The sequence below is a fragment of the Harpegnathos saltator genome, unplaced genomic scaffold, assembly GCF_003227715.2.
Source record: "Harpegnathos saltator strain DR-91 unplaced genomic scaffold, Hsal_v8.6 scaffold13, whole genome shotgun sequence".
Classification (NCBI taxonomy): Eukaryota; Metazoa; Arthropoda; class Insecta; order Hymenoptera; family Formicidae; genus Harpegnathos; species Harpegnathos saltator.
Window position 1 is genome coordinate 851,112 of NW_020229906.1, and position 23,357 is coordinate 874,468.

At 33.2% G+C, this 23,357-nt stretch overlaps 7 protein-coding genes across 12 annotated transcripts; 2 read left to right on the plus strand and 5 right to left on the minus strand.

Moving 5' to 3' along the window:
- Positions 1-41: 41 nt before the first annotated feature.
- On the minus strand, positions 42-2,877 carry Pms2 (mismatch repair endonuclease PMS2). Its single transcript, XM_011154081.3, has 5 exons — positions 2,779-2,877; positions 2,474-2,633; positions 1,064-2,259; positions 567-816; positions 42-455 (listed from the first exon to the last, which is right to left on the minus strand). Exons 1-5 carry the CDS (start codon positions 2,875-2,877, stop codon positions 130-132), a joined length of 2,031 nt encoding a protein of 676 aa, XP_011152383.1. The 3' UTR covers positions 42-129.
- Positions 2,878-3,361: 484 nt separating this feature from the next.
- ND-24 (NADH dehydrogenase ubiquinone) lies at positions 3,362-5,078 on the minus strand. The gene is made up of 4 exons (XM_011154080.3): positions 4,894-5,078; positions 4,489-4,551; positions 3,957-4,415; positions 3,362-3,622 (listed from the first exon to the last, which is right to left on the minus strand). The coding sequence occupies exons 1-4, from the start codon at positions 4,927-4,929 to the stop codon at positions 3,449-3,451; spliced, it is 732 nt and encodes a 243-aa protein (XP_011152382.1). The 5' UTR covers positions 4,930-5,078; the 3' UTR covers positions 3,362-3,448.
- Positions 5,079-5,348: 270 nt separating this feature from the next.
- Positions 5,349-6,270, plus strand: Sbat (LSMD1 domain-containing protein Sbat). The gene is made up of 2 exons (XM_011154076.3): positions 5,349-5,672; positions 6,009-6,270. The coding sequence occupies exons 1-2, from the start codon at positions 5,607-5,609 to the stop codon at positions 6,249-6,251; spliced, it is 309 nt and encodes a 102-aa protein (XP_011152378.1). The 5' UTR covers positions 5,349-5,606; the 3' UTR covers positions 6,252-6,270.
- On the minus strand, positions 6,090-7,910 carry LOC105191004 (uncharacterized). Of its 3 annotated transcripts, none has more exons than XM_011154079.3 (5): positions 7,684-7,909; positions 7,385-7,587; positions 7,194-7,317; positions 6,845-7,046; positions 6,090-6,270 (listed from the first exon to the last, which is right to left on the minus strand). In XM_011154079.3, exons 1-5 carry the CDS (start codon positions 7,738-7,740, stop codon positions 6,263-6,265), a joined length of 594 nt encoding a protein of 197 aa, XP_011152381.1. In that variant the 5' UTR covers positions 7,741-7,909; the 3' UTR covers positions 6,090-6,262. The 3 variants fall into 3 exon arrangements, with proteins under 3 accessions (XP_011152381.1, XP_011152380.1, XP_011152379.1); XM_011154078.3 differs by lacking the exon at positions 6,090-6,270 and adding an exon at positions 6,570-6,669 and having other exon boundaries at positions 7,684-7,910; XM_011154077.3 differs by lacking the exon at positions 6,090-6,270 and having other exon boundaries at positions 6,683-7,046.
- Positions 7,911-11,601: 3,691 nt separating this feature from the next.
- Positions 11,602-16,840, minus strand: Grp170 (hypoxia up-regulated Grp170 co-chaperone protein). Of its 4 annotated transcripts, none has more exons than XM_025307868.1 (9): positions 16,728-16,840; positions 16,195-16,332; positions 15,077-16,037; positions 14,707-14,969; positions 14,473-14,606; positions 14,167-14,360; positions 13,228-13,516; positions 12,624-13,053; positions 11,602-12,487 (listed from the first exon to the last, which is right to left on the minus strand). In XM_025307868.1, exons 1-9 carry the CDS (start codon positions 16,743-16,745, stop codon positions 12,080-12,082), a joined length of 2,835 nt encoding a protein of 944 aa, XP_025163653.1. In that variant the 5' UTR covers positions 16,746-16,840; the 3' UTR covers positions 11,602-12,079. The 4 variants fall into 4 exon arrangements, with proteins under 4 accessions (XP_025163653.1, XP_025163651.1, XP_025163652.1 ...); XM_025307866.1 differs by having other exon boundaries at positions 14,122-14,360; positions 16,728-16,838; XM_025307867.1 differs by having other exon boundaries at positions 14,122-14,360; positions 16,692-16,736.
- Positions 16,841-17,378: 538 nt separating this feature from the next.
- On the minus strand, positions 17,379-18,500 carry LOC105191001 (transmembrane protein 50A). The gene is made up of 4 exons (XM_011154073.3): positions 18,305-18,500; positions 17,953-18,059; positions 17,704-17,864; positions 17,379-17,624 (listed from the first exon to the last, which is right to left on the minus strand). Exons 1-4 carry the CDS (start codon positions 18,401-18,403, stop codon positions 17,518-17,520), a joined length of 474 nt encoding a protein of 157 aa, XP_011152375.1. The 5' UTR covers positions 18,404-18,500; the 3' UTR covers positions 17,379-17,517.
- Positions 18,501-20,163: 1,663 nt separating this feature from the next.
- Positions 20,164-21,863, plus strand: Zfrp8 (Zinc finger protein RP-8). The gene is made up of 6 exons (XM_011154072.3): positions 20,164-20,363; positions 20,489-20,587; positions 20,706-20,833; positions 20,928-21,345; positions 21,419-21,521; positions 21,678-21,863. Exons 2-6 carry the CDS (start codon positions 20,562-20,564, stop codon positions 21,858-21,860), a joined length of 858 nt encoding a protein of 285 aa, XP_011152374.1. The 5' UTR covers positions 20,164-20,363; positions 20,489-20,561; the 3' UTR covers positions 21,861-21,863.
- The last annotated feature ends 1,494 nt before the right edge of the window (positions 21,864-23,357 follow it).

Genomic DNA, 23,357 nt, shown 5'->3' on the forward strand with positions numbered 1-23,357 from the left:
TTTAATCTTTATGTACGTTTCGAATTTTAATAATCGGACTTACCAATTCCTAGTTGAAAGTTTTAGTTAAACCTTTGTAAATATTTTTAGATAAAGAATAATTTTTGTACAAGAGAACATCAAATTCATTTATTTGTTTACCAGTAGCAATGATAACAAATGTCGTATAGTGGGCCTTCCATGCGGACAATTCCATGGATTCTGCATTTGTGTCATTTGCATTATTAGCCTTTGCATCTCGTTAGTATTTAAAGCCGTGCCGATCATGACCGCGCTGCGACACGCTCTGGACGCCAACATCTGTCTGACGCGACTCGGTCGAAATATGTGCTTCTCTTTATTTTCACTACCGCCTTCTCTGATAAGAAACACCAGTTCTTCGATATCCTCTTGGCCAAACTGCCAACCACCGCTAACAGGCATTCCTATCAATTCTATTCTTTTGCCAGGTTCAGCTGGAAAACAACAGAAGAAATTTAACGAATCTTCATTGTTTTAATATCCTATTAATTTCATACACTGTAACACTCTGTCAATTTTTTTCCTAACAAAGTAGTACTGTATACCTTGCTTATCGATTTTGAAAGTAAATCCATTATCTTCAAAAGTCTGCTGATGATCTATGAGTATCGTTTCATTCAGTGCAGAAAAGTTCAGTGGCTTTGGTATAATAAGCTTTTGCGTTTTTAACTTTGTCTCGTTGCTGAACTTCTCGAAACGAAATTTTTCATCAGTAGCATGTTGGTCTATAATGAAAAGATCATCTTCCAGGCGTGCTATTATGAAACCAAGATTAAATTGACCTACTATCTCCATCTATAACAAATTTCTAGGTCTAAAATTGTTCAAAATACAAATGTACGTTTTAGATATTAGTAATTATGTCGTAAAGTTTAACAACGATACATGTTTTACAGTGAAAGTAATTAATTCGATGAAAACGATTTAATTTGCGAATCTTATGTAATTCTATGTATAGAATTATGGATAATTCTAAATAAAAACATAATATAAAATAAATCACTTTCAATGTAATATGCATCTGCTACAGACTCATACCAACCTTGCTAAATGAATCTTTTGTCAACTCTCTTTGCAATTCCTTTTCAGCATCGCCTTGATTACCTTCCATTTGTACTCTATATTTTATTCTTCTCCCTGTATTGATAGATGCCTTAACAACGTTCTGTTTTGCCTTTAACTTCTGCTTTATCATTGTTATATTTATCATCATTTCCACATTTACAGATTTTTTTCTTAACTTTATATCATTCCATATATCATTATTTCTCGACATATGCGATATTGAAGATGAAGTCTGCAGTCTTTTGGCTGGCGGATGCGCATTGTTCGGCGAAATCGCCCTTTTCAAACTAAAATTCAAGTCTGTTAAGGTCTTGGCTGTGAAATTTCCTTGCATTTTATCCCATTTTGCTATCAAACTATATTTCAGTGTCGCCAAAATAAAACGTTCCTGTGTGAAAAATATAGTTCTCTTGTCGGGAGTGACATTAACATCGGCGGACTGTCGATCCAATTTAATATTCAGGAAAACAAATGGATATTGCTTATTGTTGTATTTATGATACACATTGTTCACCAATTTACTAATTTTCATGAGATCACAAGGTCGGCCGTTTACATAAAAAAATTGTCGATCGGGGGAAGAACGTCCAATCGCATGATCACAGACGCTCACATAACATTCCCAGTCGAAATCCATGGGTACATTATCGGAGAGATTGTATTCTTGTAATGTCATTTCGTCGGGAGCTTGTAATTCGAGCTTCACGATGCCATCTAGAGCTTTTTTGCCAAACACAGAGTTTATGTTGTCCAGAACATAGTTGCTACTTCTCGTAGCTACTATAAGATTAGGTGATTTGCTTGATATTGTATTGAAACAGGTGATCTTGACATTAGTAGAAACCAGGCAGTAACCATACAAAACTTGTATAGTACGTGCATACTCCTTCTTTAGGTTCTTTTGGAACTCTTTAGCTCGTACAGGCAGATTCTTGAATATGTTTCTCACGTGCACTGTAGTTCCTTTTTCTCTAGCAAATGGTTCTTTCTTTTTTAATATGCCATTTCGATCGAATTCCAATTTAAAACCATGTTCACTCAATGAATGCTTGGTAATGATACTTAATTCAGACAAAGCACACAATGAACTCAATGCTTCACCACGGAAACCAAATGTATTTACTTCTATTAGATCTGTGAATTCCCGGAGCTTTGAAGTATGATGTTTCAAGCCTGATTAAAACAAAAAAGTCACTCTATTATTGTTTTCAGAACAATTATTAATCTAATATATTCTGAGATTTTTAACAAAATATTTGATAATTCATGCTTCTATATTTGAATTTAATAATTTAATTATATATCCCTAATTATATCTAATTATATATATCATACATACACATACATATATATCTTTTTGAAAATTTAAATTTAATTTAAATTTTACCTAAGCCTTCGAAGTCTTGTTCCAGTACACCACTACCATTGTCATTTATGCTGATACATGTTTTACCATAATCAATCAATTTAATATCAATTACTGTAGCACCACTGTCTAAACTGTTCTCTACTAATTCTTTGACAGCAATGGCTAGATCCAAAACCACCTGATAAAGAACAAAGAAATTTATATTGTATATTAAATAAAAAAAAAAAATGGCCATCTAATGAGAGAGTAATATGATAAAATGTTAATTCTCATTGATAAAGAATTCATAATTTATAATACTTTGTTTACAAACTTAACCTTACCTGACCAGAACAAATGTGATGGATTGTTTCTTTATTTATAGCTTCTATCTTTTTCGATTTTTCACTCGTTGCGACAGGTTCATCCATCGTTTCATTCATATTTTATGTAAAGTTGAATTTATCATTAATAATACTGATAGTTTTTGTGCAACATTCTCGTCATACTTCTGACGAACCTTTATCAACAGCGCATCAACATAACCTTTTTCTACTGATGTTAATTTAGATGAAATAATCCTACAAATATACATTTAATAATAAAATAATTCTATAAATGAAATTCTATAAATTTTTAATATTATCAAACTAAGTTTTTTTAATATATATTGCATTTAATACATATATTTTATAACTTAAATAACTTTTATATACATATTTGATATTATTAATGGAGTACATATATATATGTATGTTTCATCTGTTATTAATATGAGATAGTATAAGTCTAATATAAGTAACACAATATTATTTATATTGGAAAAATACCATAGTCAAATATATTTTACTAATATGAAAAAAATTCCATTCATAAGACAAAATACAAAATTCTACATACATACAAAAATTTATAACGGCAATAATATGCATGATCCACTATCTTACTATGTTTATTATAGCATCTGTCTTACATTCATTAATGTTTATACTACAATCTTATCGAAAATAAATTTTACAAATCCGATCTAATACCAAATCCAGGGCCTGGTGGTGGAGTTGTTAATGATGTTAAACCACCAGCAGGATCAGCTGCAAATCTAGTAGAGTTTTGTGGGCCTGCTGGAGGTCTCTCTCCTTTCTTAAAAGCGTTTATTATAACTGTTGCACTTTCTGGAGTCAGATCCTCCTAGAAAGTATGTACATGTACATCAAGTATAGTATTCTTATATCTTCAATATTAGTTATACGAGTCTAGTATTATTGTATACTTAAAACTTGAAAGAAAGTATAGTATTACTGTATACCTAAAACTTAAAAGAGAAAGCTGATATCTATTTCTTTAATGTTAGTTATTAAAGTTTTAAAATTTGTGAATATTTAAAAATTCTTAAAAAATCTCTGAATGTAAGATAAATATTATATATATATGTAAGATATATATATATATATATATATATCATAGTAGTATATCTGCTATTATTTCTGTGATCAAAGATAAATGTGTTAAAAGATAAACATACATAATAATCATCATTCACTTGGAACATAGGGGCATTGGCACAAGCACCAAGACATTCTACTTCAGATATTGTGAATAATTTGTCAGCAGAAGTAGCACCAATCTCACAGTTTGTAGCCTTTGTCACAGCTTCTACTATTGAGTCGGAATCACGCAACCAGCATGGAGTACAAGTACAGATCTGTACATGATATTTTCCCATGGGTCTCCGATTAAACATTGTATAGAATGTAGCTACTTCATATACTCTCATGCGTGGAAGATCCAATATCTCCGCAACTTTATGCATGGCAGAGATTGGTAGCCAACCATGCTGCCGTTGTGCCAAGTCCAACAGTGGTATCATAGCACCACGTTTATGACCTTCAGGATAAATTGCAAGGAGTGCTTTTATACGTTTCTTATTGGCCTCATTGAATTCAAATGGTATATTTGGGTTGTCATGTTCACTATCTCTATGCTGAAATTGAAATGTCATATAAATTTTCTAAGATATTTATTGCTTAAGAAAAAATTCAGATATTTTTACATACAATAAATAGCTGGTCAGATGCACAATTTGCTGTTGTTTGTACTGCTCTAATATTTTTCTGAGCCTGTTAAAAACAAGATTAGTTCTATATATAAGCTGAATAACAGGTCAAATAATAACTCATGTCAAAGCTGTCAGATTTCATAGAAGGAAAAAATTTTGTCATTTTGAATGTGCTGGTATTTTCATTTTATAAATGTAATTAAGTATAATCAATAAAGAGCTCTACTGTTAAAGATTATAAAAAATTATTTGATTTAATAAACTATATTGATACAATTAAACATTTGTGTGTGTGTGTGTGTGTGTATAATATTATTATATAAGAGATTTGAGGTTAGAATAAAGAAGTAAATCTGCAAATCTAGTGAATGTAAAAATACATGTTTAAGATCTAATCACTCACAAAGAGCCCGCAAGCTCGACGTAAAGACGTCAACATAACAACACAGTTGACAGACACACGATGAGATGAAACTCCTATCCTCCACACCAGTAAAAAATATCAATCATTCGCTGCTACAAGATGAGACTGCTCAAAAATGAGATAACTATACTTTTTTCACTCTAACTTATTACACTAGTTCAGCAGTGCAGCTATAAAGAACAGACCTATTGTCACATATATGTATTCCAATATTCACTGCCAGCACTGAAAATCTATAATATACGTGACACAAACTATGTATTTTTAGTACTGGCAATGAATTTTGGAACACAGCCACTCTATAAAATTTCAGTGCTTCAGTGAATATCGGAACGCAGCCATAATATTAATTTAAAGCCTACCAACCTTATAACTGAAATTAAAGTTTTCGAAACCGATTTCAGAACGGACTTCATTTCTATAAAAAAATTCAACTGACCTAACCTAATCTGATCTCTAACCTAAAAACAATCTTTATATAGCTACAAATATTCTAAGAGCCTCAAAGTAATTGACGGCGCGATAGTGGAAGAGCTACCAAACCACAACAAATCTAAAAATAACAGTAGTAAAGCAAGTTTGAATCAAATGTTTGAAATGAAAAGTTATTTTATACGTTAAGAGCAGTTTATTGAACATTCTATTAAAATATTACGTTACGGGACAAAAAGAATAAGTCAAATTTTAATATTATGAAGGAGACAGTAAACGATTTAAGTAATACTATGAACGAGGAGCATATCCATGGAAATGGAGAGGTACTTATATAAATAATGCTTTAGCTTATTTTCGATTTTTTTATAACACTCTACTATATTTTAAAATTTATATAACTTCTTTTATTATTCGCAATTTTAAATTTGTTAATCTTTGGTATGTAAATTATAATGAAGTTTCATAAATTTAAATTTCTTAAAATAATTTATAATTACCATGTATCATTTTTGTTATATCTAAATAAATATAAATTAAATTTAAAAAATCTTCAATCGTAAATATTTTGCATGCATCAAATAAGATTCTAAATATTATATTTATATAATAAAGTTTTCATAGAACTATTTCTCTCACATTTTTATTTGTAATTGCAATAGACAATTGTTCCTGAAGAATCTCCTGCAAAACAGAAGTTGAAAGGATGGCTAAATCGACATTTGCGAATTGAAATGACTGATGGAAGGGTTTTAAGAGGAGCATTTCTATGTACTGATCGTGATGCCAATGTTATTCTTGGCTCATGTACTGAATTTCTCTCCACAGAACATACTGAAGCCAGAGTATTAGGTTTAGTAATGGTACCTGGTCGACATATTGTTTCAATATATCTGGATGCTTAAAAAGATCACTTTTATTTTTCTGTAAATAATTCATTGTGCATATTTTTTACATTAATATGGTTAATGTGAATATATTATGTTTTCCTTAAATCTTAGATTTTATTTCTATGGTTCAGATAAATTTTTAAAGACCAGCACAGATATAAATGATGTTATTAATTATATTAATATATTTGCTACTTCACTATATATTAATAAACCTGATTTCAATTTCAATAAAACTAACATCCAGATTACAGAAATGAAATTATAAAAGAATTAAAAATTATAATTATTATATTATGTGCTTAATGGAATAATAAGGAAAATTTGACCAACTATAAAAATAAAATTTTATTGTTAACAATTATGAAATTCATTAAATTCAGTAATATTAAGAAGTATAAATTTAATAATTTTTATTGAACAGTATCTTTACCTGAAAAGTAAAATAATGAAAGAATATTAAATATGATTGTTCGAACTGTGTATACTATATTAATAAATGTAAAGAATATTCAGCTTGTTTTATAATGACAAATATAAAATCTGCTGAGAAAATTGAATATTATCAGGTAAAAAAATATATTGCTATGTTTTGGCTGTTTCCTTACTATTTTTGATGCATTGCTCTTGTATATGCCGATATGCTTGTTCCAGCTCAAGATTGCTTTCAACTTCTTTTTTCACATTATCTAATACATCATTTATCCTTTGGCATAGTAAATTGGATAGACTGTCCATTCCAGATAAAAAACTAATCTCTGAAGTAGCTACTGCCATTTTATGGACATAATCCATATAACCAGTTAATTTCTAAGAAACAAAATTATTAGAATAATTTTTAATGTAAATCTTTAATCTAAATATTGAAAGTAAAGAAATTAATTTTAATTTTATGCTAAAAATGTTTGTAAAATTATTGTATATATCAATGTAATAATTTTCTTTAAACTACACTACCATAAGTATCTGTTTTTTCTCCTCCATTTCTGTTCGTACTTCCACAATCAGATCCCAATGTACATCACTAACATCATGATTCAGAGTATCCGTTAAAAGGGAAATAAGTTTGTTCAACAATGTCCTGTACAAAATTAACAGAACTTTTGGTGTTAGAATACTAGCTACTGTTCAAAACTTGTAAACTTTACCTGTATTCAGTGCTTAGATTTATTATTGCCATGCAGGTAACAGTTAATGCTTGTGTTGCACTATTGACTACATCCAATGTAGAGCATTGTATCATAGATTCATATGTCAATTTCTTAATGTCTGGTGGCTCCAATTTTAACTTTTCTTTTTCATTGAGCTTTTCTGATAGAGTACAATGTGTAAATAATATACCCGATGAATACTGTGTATTAGAATAAACAAATTATCAATTTTTATCATGTATATAAAATGTATATAAAAAATCGAAATATGAAGTAAATTATATGTGTTTTTATACCATCACTGAACTAATATTTCTCAATTTTCTAAGCGTATGACGCATTGCCATATTCATTGGTAATATAATTAACAAATTGAATATTCAGAAATTTTGTTTTAAATTATATACATTATATTGAGTGCATCGAATGCACGAAGTGCAAGAATAATATTTCTAAAGCACCATGAATACTACTATTCAACACTCTGGCTCTAAATATATTTTTTTCTCTTTCTCTCTCTATCTTCTTCTTCAATAGATGGCTCTGTGCATATAATAGATGCTCCAACGCCACTCACACACTCTCTCTCTCTCTCTCTCTCTCTCTCTATCTATCTCTCAATATTTACTTCAAGAGCTTGTTAAGCTAAAGCTAAGACTCCATGCATGCGGTGAGCTGCGGCAAATGCTGCGGTGACCAATCAGGAGGGAGGCGCAAGTCCGGTTGCGGCAAGCTCCGGCATGCGTCTGTCTCCTGATTGGTCACCGCAGCATTTGCCGCAGTTCACCGCATGCATGGAGTCTTAGCTTCAAGCCGGTTGCACACCGGACGCGGCACACTTACCGCGTAGCGGAAGTTCGTTAGGGAATATTGCGGTAGCCAATCAATATCTCACACGCATGTTGTGTAAATACTATTAGGAATACAAATAAGTTTTCGTCGTTTGACAAAAGATGGCCCCACTAGAAGGTTATGTTGAAAATTGTCAGATGTAAAACGTAATATCGGTTGCGTTCCGATATTCACTGCCGGTATTGAAAATCTATAATATATGTGACATAAAGTATATATTTTCAGTACTGGCAGTGAATATCGGAACGCATTGACCGTAAGTTTGGACATCTGGTAACAACATAACCTTGAAGTATTAGTGACTCCGTATCAGCATCACATAATTTTTTCCTGCGAAAATGTCAAGTTTTGTGCCGAATAAGCGTCACTTGCGGGAACTTTTGATTTACTTCTTTAATTTGAAGAAATCTGCAGCTGAGGCGCATCGATTGCTTGTAGAAGCATATGGTGAGACTGCTTTAAGTGAGAGAAGTTGTCGTGAGTGGTTTCAAAAGTTTAAAAACGGTGAATTTGACGTGGAAGACAAAGAACGTAGTGGAAGGCCGAAAGTGTACGAAGACACGGAATTGGAAGCATTATTGGAGGAAGATTCGTGCCAAACGCAAGAAGAACTTGCACTTACATTAGAAGTGACTCAACAAGCAATTTCACATCGTTTAAAATCGTTGGGAATGATTCAAAAACAAGGAAATTGGGTTCCATATGAACTGAAGCCGAGAGACGTTGAACGCCGATTTTGCACGTGTGAAATGCTGCTTGCCAGGCATAAAAGAAAGGGTTTTTTGCATCGTATAGTCACTGGTGGTGAAAAATGGATCCACTACGATAACCCAAAGAAGAGAAAATCATGGGGACCACCTGGCCATGCCTCAATATCGAAAAAACTCATGCTGTGTATTTGGTGGGATCAGCTTGGTGTCGTGTATTATGAGTTGCTCAAACCGAGCGAAACCATTACTGGAGCTTTCTACCGAACACAATTAATGAGATTGAGCCGAGCACTCAAGGAAAAACGCGCCCATTACTACTCCAGACAGGACAAAATTATTCTCCTCCATGACAACGCTCGGCCACATGTTGCAAAACCGGTTAAAACCTATTTGGAAACACTTAATTGGGAAGTCCTACCCCACCCGCCGTATTCACCAGACATTGCTCCATCCGATTATCACTTGTTCCGGTCGATGGCACATGGCCTGCCTAAGCAGCGCTTTATATCATATGAAGATACTAAAAATTGGGTCGATTCGTGGATAGCCTCAAAAGATGAAGAGTTCTTCCGACGTGGTATCCGAATGCTGCCAGAAAGATGGGAAAAAGTAGTAGCTAGTGATGGACAATACTTTGAATAAAACGTAATGTACCGTTCTTTCACAATAAATTCCTAATTTTTGATAGAAAACGGTGGAAACTTATTTGTACTCCTAATATTTCCGGGCAAGCAAGATGTTGAATGGCCCTAGATCATTTTCGCCGCGTAGCAAGCGTGCCGCATCCCGTATGCAACCGGCCCTATCCAACGTAATCTACCTAACTCCAAATATACAATGGTCGCATTCAGTAGAACAAAGCGATCAGAGAGCGCTTAGTGATTATTGTCTGTGATTGGAGCATTCTTTTAGATTCTTCATAGCCCAGAAGTATTTACCAATCAGGAGCGAGATTCAGTGGAAAATCTAGTAATGTTGTCCAACTGTTGAGTCTGCTGAATGCAGCCAATGTGTTCTTCAGTCTAAAGGCTCGTCTACACTAGCTGTAAGAGTAATGGAGGATTCACACTGCGTCCGATGTTCGACGTACGACATCCGACTAATGGAGAATTGAATTCTCCATTGGAAAGCTGTTTTCCTATTGGGTGTCGTACGTCGGACATCGGACGCAGTGTGAATCTTCCATAAGGCTGTAAGGTTGCAAGACACGAAATGAAATATTTTCATTCGCTGACAGCTTACGTTACAGCCTTACTCTTACAGCTGTTGTAGACGAGCCTTAATGACTTCTACACACAGATGCGGCAGCGCGTCAACGCGTGACTAATCACAGTCTTTCTTTTACAGTTATGTAACTCATATCTCTGGAAAAGAAAGACTGTGATTGGTCAACGCGTTGACTCATCCTGTGTGTAAAGGCTCGTCTACATTAGCTGTAAGGTTGCAAGACACGAAATGAAATATTTTCGTTCGCTGACAGCTTACGTTACAGCCTTACTCTTACAGCTATTGTAGACGAGCCTTAAAAGTCATTAAACCTTGTAATTTAATAATTAGCTATATAAATTTAAATTTGAAAATTAGAAATATGTAAAAATCTATTTGTTATATTTATTTTTTCTCTTTTTGTCTCGTATTATATATATTTTTAATTGTAAAAAATCATGTAGAGCATATAAAAGATTTGGTCAAGATTCGATCTTCCTATCAGATAATAATTTATATATAATTATTTGCAATAATTTATACATATTTTGAGGAAAAATGAATGATAACAATGTATTCCTGTATTTCCTTATATCAATAATATTTCCTACTTCTTTATATCAATATCTTATATATTTTTTATTCCTTCAAATTAATAAATACCACAAGTAATATTTGAAATTACAGTTTTATCTTTATCAATATTGGAATGATAACTCGTTGAACCCGAACACGCTTAGTTGGCAGTAGAATGACAATCGTTTATCATTTTTTTTTATGCTTTTTCATTGCCAGAGAATTTTGCTAAGTACTGGCTACACAAAAGAGCAATTTTATCATATGTCCCTTCATTTTCGTATTTAATACATTTGTGTGATTATAATTACTTTACTCGTAAAAGATAATCAAAATATCTGTAAGACATATACATTTGAGATATAGAAGAATATTTAAGGTTATTCATTATAATTCACTATAATTAATAGAAAATAGGAAAAATAAAAAATTTTTTTTTAAAGATGATATCGATCGACCAAGCGATATCAGTATATCTTTAAGAAAAATTCTTTCGGATATATTTAGAAATTCATGCAAAACTGTATCCATACAAAAGAAGTATATTCTGTAAATAATATTTATATGAAGATTGTTTCAGTAATTATTTTTTTTATCAATGTTTTAAAACAATATATTTTAAATAATATACTTTAAAGCATAAGAAGCAATAATAATAAAAAACAACAAAGTAATAAAAAGCAATGATGCTTTTTAAGGCAATGTGCTTAAAAAAAGAATAATTAATGAAATAATCTTTACGTAAATATTATTCATAGAATGTACTTCTTTTATACAGATACATTTTTGCATGTATTTCTAAATATATCTGGAAGAATTGTTACATCTTCAAATGACGATAATACATAATGAAGAGATAGATTTGCAGTATTTAAATATGTTTAACATGCAAAAAGTTCGATATATTACAATTTTAAAGATTCGACATATATGTGAACATTTCGTAAGAACTGGCCTATTCACACACGTGTGTCTATATTAGATAAGTTGAGAATCAGAACCTGCTATTGCTTGGCACTTGTGTAACATAATTATCGCAAGTAAAGTAGTTCCCAATAAGACTCTTACCAATTATCTTCCGACCATGCGTTAATAACACTTTCATGATAAATAAATCAACGAATAAAGTTATTCGCGTACATCCTCCAGCGCCCATATAATATCATTAATTAAATACAGAAAAAATTCATATTCAAATTCATGAAATAATTTATCCACCCGCAGAACAAACGCGTAAACATTTGATTAGTTTTAAATGCATCCGAAGATAAATCTACAGAAATTGCCCTAAATCGACGCAGTCCGTCGATCAATAACAAAGAATCACACTTTTAAATAAATTATTTCTTTATAGTTCTTGATGCGTGTCCTCCTCAACTTCGTTTTCACTTAGCGGTTCCTCCCTTTCTGGTATAAATACTGACTCCTTATCTGTCACTGGTACTTGTTGTCGCTCCTGCCTCTGCTCGTTTGACGCAGTTTCTTTTTCCGCAGATTTATCCTTTTCAGCGTTAGTTTCTGTCGTTACATCAAGCGGGGGTTCCTCTTGGTTTTCTGTCGCCTGCTCGGCTTTACTGTCCGTCTGGTTATTTGCCGCAGCTTCCTGCTTCGGCTTCCAAATTTTTATCTTATTTATAAGATATTTAATTTCTCTATCAAGTAAATCCATTTTGTTCGTGATCTGCCGGACTTTGTATTTTACTGGTTCGTTCAACGGCGTTTCAGCATAATGTTTTGTAACCATGTCATAATAATCCTGAAAAGTATCATAGTCAGTACATTATATCACTATCATAAGTATTGTGTGTAAGCGTAAAACATGTTAAAAAATTACTTAATTAGCACAGATATTATCAGAACTACATTTATCGTTTCATTAATTCGTTGCATACCTGCGTCTCGTTAATCATCTTTTCTAACGTCTCTACTTCGACGGGCGTGATGACATCAGCCGTTGAACTCAAGTTCCTCATACTATTTAAGAACAATTTACTATTATCGAGAAGTAAAAATACTGCTTTCAGAACTTCCGGACGATCCCGATGCTCGGAAACTCTCTCATAGATATCGTTGGTCAACTTCTGCAATTCCGACAACTTCTCCTCATACACTTCCGCAGTTGCGGCAAATCCATCCTCGTACAACCACTCGGAAACCTCAGCGCACGCTTTACGTATCTCCTCAGTCTCCTTCTCGGTGGATGCAGCCGAGTATTCTTCGGAATCAAGTTTTTGCTGCGCATCGATTACATATGACTCAAGATTATTCAATGCTGTCTCTCGGCGTGTTTTCTCCGAATCATGCATGTCCAAATTATATATCCTGGAGAGGAAAAAAATAGCGTTATCAACAGCAGAGTCATGTAAATATTATTGTGATCATGTCGATTAAATATTGATATTTTTTCCACGATGATATGTATAATATTTCGAAAAGATAGAATTTCATAATTATATTAACGTCATAAATTTTTATGTTGTACATTGGTTTACTCACTTGTCTTGAGATTGTGTAAGTTTTTCACCGGAAAGAATTTGCGATCCCAATTTGGTCTCCTTCGAGCTGATAGGTTCTTTGATCTGAACGATGGTAGCTTTCTTTTCTTTGTCCGCCTTTTCAGTCTTATTTCCAGCTTTATCTTCATTCGATTTCGTTTCGTTCTTCTTCTTCGTCTTCTCTTCCGTGTCCTTTGATGACTCCGGATATTCCGGTTCATCGTGCACCGGTTTTATATCCTCTTTCGGTGGCTCTTCAGTCTTTTCTGCAGTCTCTTTTTCATTGGAACCTAAAATATGAAGATGCTATAATTTGTACATACTCATCTCTATAGGTATATTAACAAAAAATGTATAATTAGGTTCTTGAATTTTGGTGTCGCTAAAAATTAAACGTATGAATTTAAACTCTTCTGAAGTTTCTCCTTTATGTAATAAATTTTAGTGAAATATATATTAAAAAAAATATGATATATTATGTCATCAAAATAATTTTTTATATTCTGATACTAAATACTATTTTTAATTTTTATGAAGAATTTTTTGACACAAGCGATCATCAAAATTTGAACCCTACACGACATTCGAGTTATTTAATTTTGTTACACACATCTACACATATCTCTATTACAAATCTCTTTATAGAAATGTTTGCAAAAAATGATTTCGAGGTAAAACATGCATTAATCCGACAATTATAGTAACAATATTTTAATTCACCCTCTATCTTTCCCACTCTTTAATTTCCTTGCAATCTTAAGAAACAACTGTTCTTCTATATGCACGGACACGATGAAAAGGAAGAACAGAATAGCGTAATATCGTTGAGAAATCGAAATCCATACATGCAACAGAAAATAATCATCATTTTTTGCACTGCCATTAGAGCACAAACCTGCAAAGAATTTAGTTATAGTTGAGCCAAGTATTGAGAAAGTACCCTCTTCCTCGTTAGTGGCAATGCTCGACTTTTCGGAAACTAGTTCTACGTTCAATAAATTCAGTATTCCGCTATCGTCCATATTGAAGTGCGCCTTGACTCCTTTACTTTCGGCGCCTTCTTTAGCGTGCTTCTCTAAAGCTTCGGCTACGCCGTTCAGGGATATGGTAGATATATTTAAATTACCAATAGCACTGTAAAAATACATATATTGTAAGTTTAAACAACAATCTCGAGAAATTTTGAATAATCTTTATTGACTTGCGTTTTTAGTTTGATATAGACAAATAAAAACTAGATACTTACAGTACCTCACTGGACGACAAATAATCCAACTCGGCATAATTCACTTGGAAGTCGAAATCTTCCGTATGCTTGCTGAAAGTAATAATCTTCTTTTGTGGGAAAGGATTCATTCTGCTGAACAATGTTTTTCTCACCTGTGTACAAGAAAGTAAATTAAAATAAAAAAATATATATATATGTTTGATCATAGTATGAAAAATTAAGATATATCTCGAAAATTCATACGGTCGGTACCTGTTTAACTTTATTATCGATAATTCTATCAAATACGATTTGAATCGGGAACACCACGGCGTCTTTTGTAACAAACTTCTTAACTTTGAAACCTTGACTGAGATCAGCTGCTTTATATGCAGCTCCTAGAGCAGCAGCTTCATCTGTATTCACGTTCTTTGACAACTCCGTTTTTACGTACTGAGACAGTCTTTCTTGTACTTTTGGCATTCGTGTACCTGCCCCTACCAATACAACATGTGATATGACATCTATTGCCAAACCTGAAACAATTCAATGTCAAATGTTGAGGAAGTTAGTGACAAAAAAAAACCACAACCATGTTCTACATGATAAAGAGATGTTTATCTAATTCATATACAATATTTACCTGACGTTTCCAATGCTATTTTCACAGGGTGTGCTACACGCTCAAATAGATCAGCGCATATCTCTTCGAGCTTCTCTCTTGTGACTTGCAATCTGAAGTCAATATCATCTATCAGGCTTTCAATCTGTGCAAAGTGGTCTGCATTAGCGCTGAGTACAGTTTTTACACGACCAGCTTCTTTGAAAAGCTTCGCCATTGCTCTCGGGCTCTTAAATACCGAGTTTGATGTCTTCTTTAGAGCATCAAATTCTTTAGCCAAATAATTTTGTAGCCTGATTTGCATCTCTAGTCCACCAAGTGTACGATCGTACCCCACACCTAGTACAGTAACATGAGGATTGGTCTCAATGAAACCCCTGTCTTTCGTCTTCACATTCTGATAACTGACAACTGTCGCAGTAGTGCTGCTGGCACCCATATCGTAAAACATAATGTAATGTGCAGAATCATTTATCTCAGTTCTGCCAAAGACACCATAGTTCAGGGCAACAGCTGTATAATCGTTTATTAGCTGTAACACTTTCAAGCCAGTAAGCTCTGCTGCTTGTATCAAGGCCTTTCTCTCAGCCTGATTAAAGAATCCTGGGACTGTAATAACAGCTTCATTGATTTTCTGATGAACAGAGGCCTCTGCAAATTCTTTGCCCTTGTGCAATATCTGCGCAAGTAATTCCTCTGGGGTATACGTTGTATTCTCATTTAACTTAAATGCTATAGTTTTCCTCTCATCATCAGCAATAATATTGTAATAAGGAAACCTCTTTAAGTAGAGTTGCACTAGGGGATTATCTATGGGCTTCCCTAGGAGATCTAGGATATAGGAATAAGTGTTCTGTGGAAATCGTACACCAATCACTTGGGCATCTTCGCCAAAGGATCTTTCACCATCTCTGAATGCAATCGATACTGGTGTTTTCCTCTTGGATTCTTTATTTAAAGCTATCTCCATAGGGACACCAGGCTGTAAAGTATCATATAACGAGGTATTAACAAATAATTAACTTTTCAGATGCAAAAATACATACGATACATTCAATTAATAAGATTCATCATGCAAAACTGTCAACTGTCTGAAAAGCTCATGTGTGAGTCAAAATTGCTACAAATCTTTTACTTACCGAGACAATACCAACTTTCATCCATTCACTACCAATATCGATGCTCATAACAGCAATTTCCTCACTAATGCCGATGAAAGAGGCGATAAGAAGTAAGGCTAATGATGCCATCGACATACTTTTCCGCGAGAACTCCATCTGAAAGTCAAGCGCATATATATCTTAAAGACAAAAGTATCGCTCCGATTAAGAAAATTAATTTACGTGAACGTGAACTGATTATTGCAAACATATGTTCAATATTGGAAACTATCATGAAATAATAATCATTCGTCCGCTGTATGACAGTCAAATTTGGTTATAAATGCCGGCAGCATTCATAAACCATGCTGTGTAAAATAACACGAATGAATGATGTACGATCACCTTATATTCACGTTTTAGATGGCAAATACGTTACTCCAACGGTAATTATTAGCTGTACACTATTCAGAATACACACTCATGCATTTCAATAACTTTTAAATCAACAAAAAAGCAGAACGTTATAACTCCACCTCCGGTCTTTCACCGAAAGACTATGCGCTGCGCACCATGTGTTGGTGTGGCATATCGCGATTGGTGAAACAACGACCCACCGATCACCCACGTTGGCATGTCAAGAACCAATCGTAATGATTCTCGTCTCTTCGAAAACTTATATCAAGAGAAAACAAGTCACTGTCGCTATCTAGAATCCGTAGAGAAAAATGGACTTGCCCTAGAGACTATAGCTGGCGACACGTCTCTTTTACAAAAGGTTTTTTATGCATGTGAAAGAATCGACCAATCGTAATTCTCCTTCCTCCTTTTGAAATTAATAACACTTTGATTTAAGGGTATGATTTATTTAATTTGAATATATCTATTAAACAATCACTTTGTAATTCTCACAAAAATATAAATTACAAAATAATTGAATAGAGAAAATAAAGTTGATGTGAATTTGTTATATTAACAGTAGAATAATGTAAATATAGAAATGTGAAAAATAGCACAAATTCAAGTGTTTCTAATGACATAGAAATTATTAACACAAGTAATATGTAATTCTATCACATAAAAGTTGCTAATCTAAATTTCTTACTTCTAGATTATAAAATATGCATATGTGTATATTCATAACACATAATCATTATCTGATCTCACAATACCAGTGAATATAAATACATTACTATATATAAGAACATTTATAACATGAATAATTCGATGGCGCTGTAATTGAATTAGTTTTAATATTCGAATATAAGATATATTAATACCATAAATTTTTTCAGTCATGCTTTGCACACTTAATTTGACCATGTAGTAATAAACATATTTCCAACAGACGGTATATGTCTATTAACCCCATTGATCCTCGGATCGGCCAAATTTATATGTCAATGAGCCCAAGAAAATAAACACATTTTGTAGAAACAATCCTACACCAGGCCAATGGTGTTCTACATCTGTATATGAAAATATTATATCAATATGCTTTTATTGCATGATCACAATATGTATATACTTTATTATTACTGCAAGTACCTGCAGCCACAAAGTTGGCAAATAAAATCCAACAGGCTGCTATTACAGCTGCAAATCCCATCACAAATCCAACAAACAGCCAACTCCTAGCACCTCTTGCTCCCAAACAACCTCCATTATAAGCTTCTCCTCTTATCTGTGCATTTGTCACTGAATTTACCCTATAAAATTCATATTTATTTTGATCAATATTATACAATTGGATAATTTAAAATAAAAAATTGCAGAGAAAATATTGATATCACTTACATAAAAAGCGATATAGTACCAAATACTCCACATACATGGTAAGCATTTGCCATTTCATTGGGATATTTTGCATGAGCATCTATTATAAACCACCAGCCTGTAAAAAACTAAAATAATATATCAGTGAAGGGTGTACAAATAACAAGATAAAATATAGAAACACATCACGTATAGAAAAATACTATATCTGTGTGTTATATATTTGTAATATAAAATTAATCTTTGTTTTTAATAGAATTAATTCGACAAAAAATAAAAAAGATAAGAAAACATTATATTTATGATAATGATTTACTCATATTTGCTTATGTATTTAGTACACAAGTGTGTCAATGTAAACTCAGAGATTTACCAATGTGCCAGCAAGTATAGACACTAGTGCGTTTCTCTTTTCGCCACCCTCAAACCACACGCAGGTGGATACTTGCAAACTCTCGAGACAAGATGTCATTTTCTTATAGATTTTGTTAAAACGTACAATTCTTAGAAATCCCAATTAGACAGCTAACCTAAAGAATGACAGGTCGCGCCATATATATGTAAATAATAGAGTGTAAAATGACATATAATTTTGCGGCAATAGTCTCACCACCGATATATTTTTAGGGTGGATTCACATCTTGGCAGAAGAGAGAAACAGACTATCAGCGCGACTTCTGATTGGCTGCTGTCTTTCTGCTTTTTTGTCCAGATATGAATCCTCCCTAACTTATTACACTAGTTCAACAGTGCAGCTAAAAAGAATAGACCAAGGATCTGTTGAACTGCTGCCTGCTGAATTGGTGCATATTGTAAGATCTCTCTCTCTCTCTTTTTCAAGGAAAGGGGTGTCAGGTTGTCCCTTTCTAGAAGATTCTCGATGCTCAAGGATTGATACCAGGATTCTTGTATAGATAAGACGTAGCAGGATGTATCGTACTGCGAAAGGAGTCCAGAAAGGAAATGTATTCTAGTGCTCAGCTTTTCACCAATAAAATATATTTAAACACGAACACGATGAAACTAAAGGCTCGTCTACAATAGCTGTAAGAGTAAGGCTGTAAGGCTGTAACGTAAGCTGTCAGCGAATGAAAATATTTCATTTCGTGCCTTGCAACCTTACAGCCTTAAGGCTCGTCTACAATAGCTGTAAGAGTAAGGCTGTAAGGTTGCAAGACATGAAATGAAATATTTTCATTCGCTGACAGCTAACGTTGCAGCCTTACAGCCTTACTTTTACAGCTATTGTAGACGAGCCTTTACTCTTACAGCTAATGTAGACGAGCCTTTATACTTAATCACAATCTCGACGGATTCGTTAATTCGACTAGTTCTATTAGCTTTTCTCGACAAGACTATTTTCGATTTAACCCTTTCGACGCTCGACAAAGAATCTAACCCTCTCTTTTCGCTCGCCAGAGAATCTCTAATCTTCTTCTTTTTCTCGATAGCGGATTTCTCCTTTTAAGGCTCGTCTACAATAGCTGTAAGAGTAAGGCTGTAAGGCTGTAACGTAAGCTGTCAGCGAATGAAAATATTTCATTTCGTGTCTTGCAACCTTACAGCCTTACTCTTACAGGTAATGTAGACGAGCCTTTATTCTCCTCTTTTCGACAAGCTCGTTCTCTCACGAAGATCGACACATGCGCAGTATCATGACTCTAAAGCCAGCGGCACACGATGCTTGTTTTCGTGCTGGATTGCTTGCTGGATGAAAATACTGCGTTCTGATTGCTGCATTTTCATCCATCTTCGGAAATGTACCAATCAGAACGCAGTATTTTCATCCAGCGAGCAATCCAGCACGAAAACAAGCACCGTGTGCCGCTGGCTTTACAATATACATTTAACGCAATTAATACCTCGTCTACAATAGAAATCATAGAGTCGTAAGTCGTACAAATTGACCAATCGAAGTCGATTATTTTTCTCTTACCGGACTATGATTGGTCAATTTCTATGACTTACGACTCTACGACTTCTATTGTAGACGATCTCTACCGCAGCTGGCGAATGGCGTATGGGTACACCTTTGGTCTGTTCTTTGTAGCTGCATTGCTGAATTGGTGCAATAAGCTAGAATGAGAAAACCTATATTTTGGTCTGTTCTTTTCAGCTGCACTGCGGAACTAGTGCAATAAGTTAGAATGAGACAACTATATTTTTTCTCACTTTAACTTATTGCACCAGTTCAGTAGTGCAGCTGAAAAGAACAGACCACGTGTCTCACTTTAACTTATTGCACCAGTTCAACAGCGCAGCTACAAAGAACAGACCACTTATTACCTAAAGCCATATACCGAACGAACGAACATTTAACGCAAAAATCTTGATTGATGTCATGGAAAATGGCGTGTGGACATTGTTTCGGAACAATCCGGAGTCAAAAATAGAACCAACCAACCAACCTTGATTAATGTCATTCATGACAGGTCTCTAAATACAATATATGCGAATATCTTCGCGATTTATTCATAAATACCACGTAGTGATAACTAAAACTATCAACGCACGATTTTAGTAGTTACGTCAAGTGATTTAATTATGGTCGATTTAGGATTTGCAAAATGCTGCGAATCATGGCGACTGGAGAGTCGATTCTTCCCCTGCAAAGTAGGCGGTAAACCGGCATGGCTCGATTTAAAAAACATTCCCGGTAAAAGTGAACTGGAATGTGATTATTGTGGTGATCCTTGTGTATTTCTATGTCAAATTTATGCACCGTTAAACAATCCCGATACATTTCATAGGACTATATATATTTTTATATGCAGAAACGTGGAATGTTGCAAATCAAATCAGAATGGAAACTTAAAGGTTTTTCGTTCACAATTGAATAAAAACAATATTTTTTATTCACCTGAACCACCCATTGAAGAAAAATATTGGGGAACAGATGTTGGTATATATCATAAAATTATTAACTTTTCCACTGAAAGGTGTGATCACACATATATATATATATATATTATATTGTTTTTGTTTGTTTTTTCCAGATGTGTCAAAATGGGTGAAGACTTGCCACATTTGTGGAATTTTAGCACCGTGCCACTGCTCCAAGTGTAAAGTTATCAATTATTGTTCTCGTATACATCAAATTCATGATTGGAAAAATGGACACAGAGAGACATGCAGTACCAAAGCAGTTAATACAAAGGAAAGATTAATCAAGGACAATGGTATTTTATTTCCCGAATATGAGATTATAATTGACTTTGAAGAAATTGAGAAACCTACTGAAAATGAAGAAAAAGAACTTGAAAAATATAATGCAATGATAAAGAATAACACAGCTGGTACTCTTCAACATGAAGATGTGGTTAATGACTTATCAAAAATAGCTCTTCATGAAAAAGACCAAACATTTTCAAAATTCCGTGTAACAGTTCAGAATCATCCAACTCAGATTATAAGGTATTTTTTGTGAAGAAACTAATCATACTTGTTGATATGTCAATGATAACAATTAATTTATATTTATTAATAGATATGATATAGGAGGGGAAATTCTGTATATTTCATCAGATAATCAAATAACAAATGTCCCAAAATGTCCAGAATGCAATGGCAACAGACAATTTGAATTTCAAGTATGTAGAATTTATTTTTATATAATGAAACAAATTTAAATCATTAGTTTAAGAAAATCATATGTCACATAAAATGTTTACAAATTCATTTATTCTTTCATATATAAATATTAAATATTTCTACATAATTCAACAAGGAATATTTTGTGTGTTTAGATAATGCCACAACTACTATATTATCTTGGGTCAACGGATTTTAAATGCCTTGATTGGGGAATATTGGCTGTGTTTACATGTGAACAATCTTGCAAACCTAACAACAAATATGTGAGAGAATATATATGGAAACAAGATATTGTACAGCAGGAAGGAAGCTCAGAAATAAAACAAAACATATGAATATACTGCTTTTTTCTTAACATTCCTATATTTTACACCAAAATTTAAAAAGTTTGTTTTACCATAGAAAATAATCCATTGGAATGAAATGTGACTATTCTATAAAATAGAATAAAAAAGAAACAAATATTATAAAATTATAAAACAAAATTATAAAAGAGAATAGAACATAAGTTATAATAATAAATAAAAAATTAATGAATGAACAATAAAAAAATAAAGAAACTGTCTATACCTCGTCTGTACATTTGGTCTATAAAAAGAAAAGTATAGCAAAATATATTTAAAAATATATTTTTGTATTTTATAATTATTACTTTTTATGTAGAGCAATCTATAACAAAATTATTATAAATTAATGATGGTTTTAATACACGTGTTAACGTATTAAAATTTATATATCTTAAAGAATACAAATTTATCCTATATAATATATTATTATTGTTATATTTGGAAGCTCTGTGAAGCTGGCACCCCCAAATTCGAATTTTCATAAACCACAAGTAGCGTTTGTCCACGATTTGTCCACATTTGTTCAACATAAATTTTCATTTGTCCACCTCTCAAAAAAAAGTTATGAGCAAATAAAAATTTTGACACCATCACCCCCATGAAAATATTTCTTCAATTTCAAAGCACCATTAGATTGTCCACGAGTTGTCCACGTTTGTCCAACAAAAATTTTCATTCGTCCATCTTTCAAAAAAAAGTTATGAGCAAAAGAAATTTCGATATCAGCACCTCCATGAAAAGATTTCTTCAATTTCAAAACACCGCTGGATTGTCCACGATTTGCCCACGTTTGTCCAACCAAAATTTTTGTTTGTTCCCCTTTAAAAAAAGTTATAAGCAAATTAAAAAATTGAAAGTATGCGGAAGAGGAGGCGCCCCAGATACGAATATATATAAAAATTAGCAGGGATTCGTTCGTCCACGATTTGCCCATATTGATCCAACTAAAATCTCCATTTGCTCACCTTGTAAAATATAGTAAAATATAGTAAATAAAGAAAATAAGAAAAAGCAATTTGCTTACAAGAACACTTTTCTGAAAATTAAGCACAGCAATCGTTTGTCCACCCGTTGTTTTCGTTTGTCCACACAAGGGAATCGAGTAATTAACAAAAAGAAATTGAAATACATAACGGCAACCGCTCTATGTAATGTGATAAAGTTTTCTGTAGATTGGGGTTTGGAATCGTTTGTCCACCCACTGCTTTCGTTTGTCCGCGCATCATTGTCGTTTGTCCACCCAAGGGAATCGAGTAATTATAAAAAAAAATTAAAGAACTTGACTATAACCGTTCTATGTACATGTGTCAAGTTTTCTGTAGATTGAGGGTTGGAATCGTCTGTCCACCTTTTTTTGTTAATTACTCGATTCCCTTGGGTGGACAAACGACAATAATGCATGGACAAACGAAAGCAGCGTGTGGACAAACGATTCCAACCCTCAATCTATAGAAAACTTGACACATGTACATAGAACGGTTATAG

What these genes read in the sequence shown, in the direction of transcription:
- ND-24 (XM_011154080.3), bottom strand. Translation starts at nt 4,929, where the DNA reads ATGTTGACGTCTTTACGTCGAGCTTGCGGGCTCTTT. An exon ending in CATCTGACCAGCTATTTATT is followed by an intron (nt 4,416 to 4,488) that starts GTATGTAAAAAT and finishes TTTCAATTTCAG; the next exon opens with CATAGAGATAGTGAACATGA. An exon ending in AAGTGAATGATGATTATTAT is followed by an intron (nt 3,623 to 3,956) that starts GTATGTTTATCT and finishes CATACTTTCTAG; the next exon opens with GAGGATCTGACTCCAGAAAG.
- LOC105191004 (XM_011154077.3), bottom strand. Translation starts at nt 7,740, where the DNA reads ATGAATATGGCAATGCGTCATACGCTTAGAAAATTGAGAAATATTAGT. An exon ending in GAAATATTAGTTCAGTGATG is followed by an intron (nt 7,588 to 7,683) that starts GTATAAAAACAC and finishes TCTAATACACAG; the next exon opens with TATTCATCGGGTATATTATT. An exon ending in AGAAAAAACAGATACTTATG is followed by an intron (nt 7,047 to 7,193) that starts GTAGTGTAGTTT and finishes TTTGTTTCTTAG; the next exon opens with AAATTAACTGGTTATATGGA.
- Sbat (XM_011154076.3), top strand. Translation starts at nt 5,607, where the DNA reads ATGAAGGAGACAGTAAACGATTTAAGTAATACTATGAACGAGGAGCAT. An exon ending in ATATCCATGGAAATGGAGAG is followed by an intron (nt 5,673 to 6,008) that starts GTACTTATATAA and finishes TAATTGCAATAG; the next exon opens with ACAATTGTTCCTGAAGAATC.
- Pms2 (XM_011154081.3), bottom strand. Translation starts at nt 2,877, where the DNA reads ATGAATGAAACGATGGATGAACCTGTCGCAACGAGTGAAAAATCGAAA. An exon ending in ATCACATTTGTTCTGGTCAG is followed by an intron (nt 2,634 to 2,778) that starts GTAAGGTTAAGT and finishes GTTCTTTATCAG; the next exon opens with GTGGTTTTGGATCTAGCCAT. An exon ending in TTTCAAAATCGATAAGCAAG is followed by an intron (nt 456 to 566) that starts GTATACAGTACT and finishes GTTGTTTTCCAG; the next exon opens with CTGAACCTGGCAAAAGAATA.
- Zfrp8 (XM_011154072.3), top strand. Translation starts at nt 20,562, where the DNA reads ATGGCTCGATTTAAAAAACATTCCCG. An exon ending in CGATTTAAAAAACATTCCCG is followed by an intron (nt 20,588 to 20,705) that starts GTAAAAGTGAAC and finishes TTTTATATGCAG; the next exon opens with AAACGTGGAATGTTGCAAAT. An exon ending in ATATTGGGGAACAGATGTTG is followed by an intron (nt 20,834 to 20,927) that starts GTATATATCATA and finishes TGTTTTTTCCAG; the next exon opens with ATGTGTCAAAATGGGTGAAG.
- LOC105191001 (XM_011154073.3), bottom strand. Translation starts at nt 18,403, where the DNA reads ATGACATCTTGTCTCGAGAGTTTGCAAGTATCCACCTGCGTGTGGTTT. An exon ending in GGTACTATATCGCTTTTTAT is followed by an intron (nt 17,865 to 17,952) that starts GTAAGTGATATC and finishes TGAATTTTATAG; the next exon opens with GGTAAATTCAGTGACAAATG. An exon ending in TGCCAACTTTGTGGCTGCAG is followed by an intron (nt 17,625 to 17,703) that starts GTACTTGCAGTA and finishes TTTCATATACAG; the next exon opens with ATGTAGAACACCATTGGCCT.
- Grp170 (XM_025307866.1), bottom strand. An exon ending in CTTACACAATCTCAAGACAA is followed by an intron (nt 13,054 to 13,227) that starts GTGAGTAAACCA and finishes TTTCCTCTCCAG; the next exon opens with GATATATAATTTGGACATGC. An exon ending in AGATGATTAACGAGACGCAG is followed by an intron (nt 12,488 to 12,623) that starts GTATGCAACGAA and finishes GATACTTTTCAG; the next exon opens with GATTATTATGACATGGTTAC.